Source organism: Colobus angolensis, unplaced genomic scaffold, assembly GCF_000951035.1.
Source record: "Colobus angolensis palliatus isolate OR3802 unplaced genomic scaffold, Cang.pa_1.0 Scaffold116, whole genome shotgun sequence".
Classification (NCBI taxonomy): Eukaryota; Metazoa; Chordata; class Mammalia; order Primates; family Cercopithecidae; genus Colobus; species Colobus angolensis.
The window spans coordinates 6349510-6354281 of record NW_012112697.1 but is presented as its reverse complement, the minus strand read 5'-3'; the positions used below and the strand labels follow the sequence as shown (position 1 = coordinate 6354281).

Sequence of the window (4772 nt, the reverse complement as noted above, 5' to 3'; positions counted from 1 at the left end):
TAACATGCTGTATAGGTTTGTTGCCTAAGTATGTGATAGTTGACACAAATCTAGGTTTGTTTAAGTACTTCTGGGATCATTCAATGACAAAATCGCCTAAAGACGCATTTCTCAGAATGTATTCCTGTTGTCAAGCAATGCATGACTGTATATCCATGAGATAACTCTAGCAGAGAGATTGCTATGCCAAAGGAAAGATGTATGTGTTTTAATTTTCATGGATAATGCCAAATACTGCTCCACAAATCTGTGCCGCTTTATATGTAAGGCAGCAGTGTATAAGCATGTCCATTTCTTGTTTACCCTCAGCAGTGATTGGTGTCATCAGACATCAGTTTATACCAGTCTAACAGATGAAAAATGGTCTCTTTAATTTGCATTTCTTCAATTATAAGCAAACACTTATTGACCATTGTGTTTTCTTGTAAGCATTTGTATCCTTTCTTTGTTTTCTTTTTTTTTCCTCTGATACACATGAGCTAAATGTTTTATAGCTGCTATTCTTTATATGGATAGCTGCTTTTCTTCCTTTGAGTGAAGGAAAAAGTATCCAAGAATTTTATAAGATTAAAAGAGTAGCATAGTTTTCATAGCTTATATTTTGCCACATTGCATCCTAGAAAGAATGACAAGTGATTCATAGGTGTTACAAGTTTTCTGTAGCCCTTTTAATTGTTTGTATCTCTTTTTTCCACTTTTGTTAACTTGTTAGTTGCATATCTTCTTCAAGATTGATTTTACATTTTCTCTAATTTAAGTATCTTCTGGTTTCCATCTAGCCATCTCCCCAGAAGTCTGAGCCTTTGCTACCTTCTGCCTCTGTGGATGAGGAAGAAGGGGACACTTGTACAATATGTCTGGAACAGTGGACCAATGCTGGAGACCACCGGCTCTCAGCATTACGCTGTGGGCATCTCTTTGGGTATAGTTGCATTTCCACGTGGCTCAAAGGACAAGTACGAAAATGTCCCCAGGTAAGGACCATAGGTAAGGACACATTAACATGTTAAGTCAGGCAGATTCCTAGAACCACTCTAATTATGTCCTATTGGGTTCTTTAGTGCAACAAGAAAGCCAGGCACAGTGACATTGTTGTCCTTTATGCCCGAACCCTGAGAGCTTTGGACACTAGTGAACAGGAGCGCATGAAAAGGTAGGTGGTAAGAGTATACCTGGCTGGAATGTTCCGTTTTGGTTCTTTGTAGGCACATTTGAAAAACCAGGTATGAGTCACTCGTAGTGAGGTTTTACTTGACCTGTGACTTGGGATCTCTGGGGATCATTGATAGTATGTTTTAACGCTGTTATTTATAATTCATGTTTGATCATCTTCTTAAGGAAGTCTGCATCGTTGGCCTTACATAGGGCATTAAACACAAGGATCTGGCACATTACCTAACTGTTGCCATTTTTGCTTCTCATATCCCTGAGCCCCCCACAACAGTTCTCCATACAGAAAACTCATAAGTGAAGCTTTGCACATGCCGTGGAATGTAAAAAATTGCCAGGATTTTGGAAGCACATAAACAGTTGCTAGTAACACCACTCAGTATATGCTTCAAAAATATTGAAGAACATACACACCATTGAGAAAAGTGCGGGGACATGGGTTCTCTCACACTTTACTGGTTAGGATGTACACAGGCAAAGTCATTTTGAGACATCCTTGGAAATGTGTCTCTAAAGCCTTTGATCTAGTAATAGTTGTTCAGGCATTTGTTCTAAAGAAGCATTGAAGAGTGTGTACAAAGATTTACTTAATGAAACTTCATTTAGCATTGTTAAAAATCTAAGGCAAGGGGATTGCTTAGTTGAGTGAACGGTGGTGTGTGTGTGAATGGAATACTGTACAATGTTGAAATGTGCGTATGTTGTCCTGTGGAAGCATGTTATTAGTATGATTGCATTTTTGTGAACTAGAAAAAGAAAATACAGCTGGTGCGGTGGCTCACTCTTGTAATCCCAGCACTTTGGGAGGCCAAGGTGAAAGGATTGCTTAAGGTGGGGAGTTCAAGACCAACCTGGCCAACATAGTGAGATCCTGTCTCTATATAAAATTTTTTTTTAAAGAAAGAAAAAAAATACTATAGGTAGTCACTGTACAGATTATTTTAATTTTCTCCCTTGTTTTTACTCATTTGGTCCAACCAATACTCACTTGTAGCATTTTGAAATAATGGAAGGTGTGTATAGAGTGGAATTTTGTTGAAAAGGCAAAATCTATAGATGTGGCTGTTATGGGTGATTATATTTAAAAACAATTCACTGATTACAATAAGCAATTAGTATACTCTCCAGCCTCATTAGAAAAAGTGAGGAATTTCGGCCGGGCGCGGTGGCTCAAGCCTGTAATCCCAGCACTTTGGGAGGCCGAGATGGGTGGATCACCTAAGGTGGGGAGTTCAAGACCAACCTGGCCAACATGGTGAAACCCCATCTCTACTAAAAATACAAAACTTAGATGGGTGTGGTGGCCCGCACCTATAATCGCAGCTACTCAGGAGGCTGAGATAGGAGAATCGCTTGAACCTGGGAAGCAGAGGTTGCAGTGAGCCCACATAGTGCCACTGAGCTCCAGCTTGGGAGACCGAGCAATACTTTGTCTCAAAAAATAATAATAATAATAATCTTGGCTGGGCGCAGTGGCTCACACCTGTAATCCCAGCACTGTGGGAAGCCAAGGTGGGTGCATCACCTGAGGACAGGAGTTTGAGACCAGTCTGGCCAACATGATGAAACCCCATCTCTACTAAAAATACAAAAATTAACCGGATATGGGGGCGTGTGCCTGTAGTCCCAGCTGGTCGGGAAGGTGAGACGGCAGAATCGCTTGAATCCGGGAGGCGGAGGTTGCGTTGAGCGGAATTTGTGCCACTGCACTCCAGCCTGGGTAACAGAGCGAGACTCCATCTCAAAATAAAATAAAATAACACCTATACATCATTGTCCTCAATATGATTTATTTACATCTGCCGTGAATTTTGCCAATCTCAAAACATCATTTATCTACATTTTGCATATTTCTATATGCTCTTTGTGTTTTTATTTGAGTCTGGCTCATTTTTCCTAGCTTATTACATCTTGGAGAGCTTTCTGTTATCAGTACATAAAATTGAATCTTTTTTTGAGACGGAGTCTCACTCTGTTGCCCAGGCTAGACTGCAGTGACGTGATCTCGGCTCATTGCAAGCTCTGCCTCCTGGGTTCATGCCATTCTCCTGCCTCAGCCTCCTGTAGCTGGGACTACAGGTGCCCGCTACCACGCCCGGCTAATTTTTTGTTTTTTATTTTTTTTATTTTTTTAAGTGGAGACAGGGTTTCACAGTGTTAGCCAGGATGGTCTCGATTTCCTGACTTCGTGATCTGCCCGCCTCGGCCTCCCAAAGTGCTGGGATTACAGGCGTGAGCCACCATGCCTGGCCTAATCTTATTCTTATTAATAGGTACATGGCATTCCATCATACAAATACATTTTGAATTAATTTTTTCTTTTTCTTTTTTTTTTGAAATGGAGTCTCGCTCTGTTGCCAGGCTGGAGTACAGTGGTGCGATCTCGGCTCACTGCAACCTCCGCCTCCCAAGGTCAAGTGATTCCCCTGCCTCAGCCTCCTGAGCAGCTGGCACTACAGGCACACACCGTCACGCCCGGCTAATTTTTTGTATTTTAGTAGAAACGGGGTTTCACCATGTCGGCCTGGATGGTCTCAATCTCCTGACCTCGTGATCTGCCTGCCTCGGCCTCCCAAAGTGCTGGGATTACAGGCGTGAGGCACTGTGCCCAACGGATTCTTTCTTTTCTTATCATGTAAAGCATGGTTTGGTGTATGGTGGCACACACCTGTGTTGTCTCAACTACTTTGGAGGGTAATAATACTTTTTTTCTTGATAGAAATCATGCTACACTGAACTTTTTTGAGACAGGGTCTCATTCTGTCCCTCATACTGGAGTGCAGTGGCACAATCATAACTCACTGCAGCCTCAATATCCCTGGCTCAGGTGATGCTTCTACCTCAGCCTCCTGACTACTTGTGACTACAGTTATGTGCCACCACACATGGCTAATTTTTTAAATTTTTAACAGAGACAAGGTTTTGCTGTGTTTTCCAGTCTGGTTTCAAACTCCTGAGCTGAAGCAATCCTCCTGCCTTGGCCTCCCAATGAGCTGGGACTATAGGCGTGAATTATCACACCTGGCCTGCTTGGAACAATCTTATATAATTATCTTAGAAAATAATTGTGACTGACCGCATGTAGTCGCTCTTGCCTGTAGTCCCTGCACTTTGAGGGGCTGAGGCGGGTGGATCACGAGATAGGAGATCGAGACTATCCTGGCTAACATTGTGAAACCCCGTCTCTACTATAAATACAAAAAATCAGGTGTAGTGGCTGGCACCTGTAGTCCCAGCTTCTCGGGAGGCTGAGGCAGGAGAATGGCGTGAACCCCGGAGGCGGAGCTTTCATTGAGCTGAGTTTGCGCCACTGCACTCCAGCCTGGGCGACAGAGTGAGACTCTGTCTCAAAAAAAAAAAAAAGAAAATATTTGTGACTATGATCATGGGCTGCATAATAGTTCAGTCAACAACAGACCACAGGTATGATGGTTGTCCCATTAGATTATTTTATGTTTTATTTTTTTTTATTTTTTATTTTTTATTTTTTTTGAGACGGAGTCTCACTCTGTCACCCAGGGTGGAGTGCTGTGGCCGGATCTCAGCTCACTGCAAGCTCCGCCTCCCGGGTTCACGCCATTCTCCTGCCTCAGCCTCCCGAG

At 42.6% G+C, this 4772-nt stretch overlaps 1 protein-coding gene across 1 annotated transcript in view; it reads left to right on the top strand.

The window, feature by feature from the left end:
- The window catches only part of RFWD3 (ring finger and WD repeat domain 3), a 55074-nt gene that overhangs the window by 24619 nt on the left and 25683 nt on the right, over positions 1–4772 (top strand). The window contains exons 5-6 of the mRNA XM_011962325.1: positions 780–974; positions 1062–1153. Coding sequence (XP_011817715.1) covers positions 780–974; positions 1062–1153 — 287 coding nt within the window. The remainder of the gene's footprint in view (positions 1–779; positions 975–1061; positions 1154–4772) is intronic.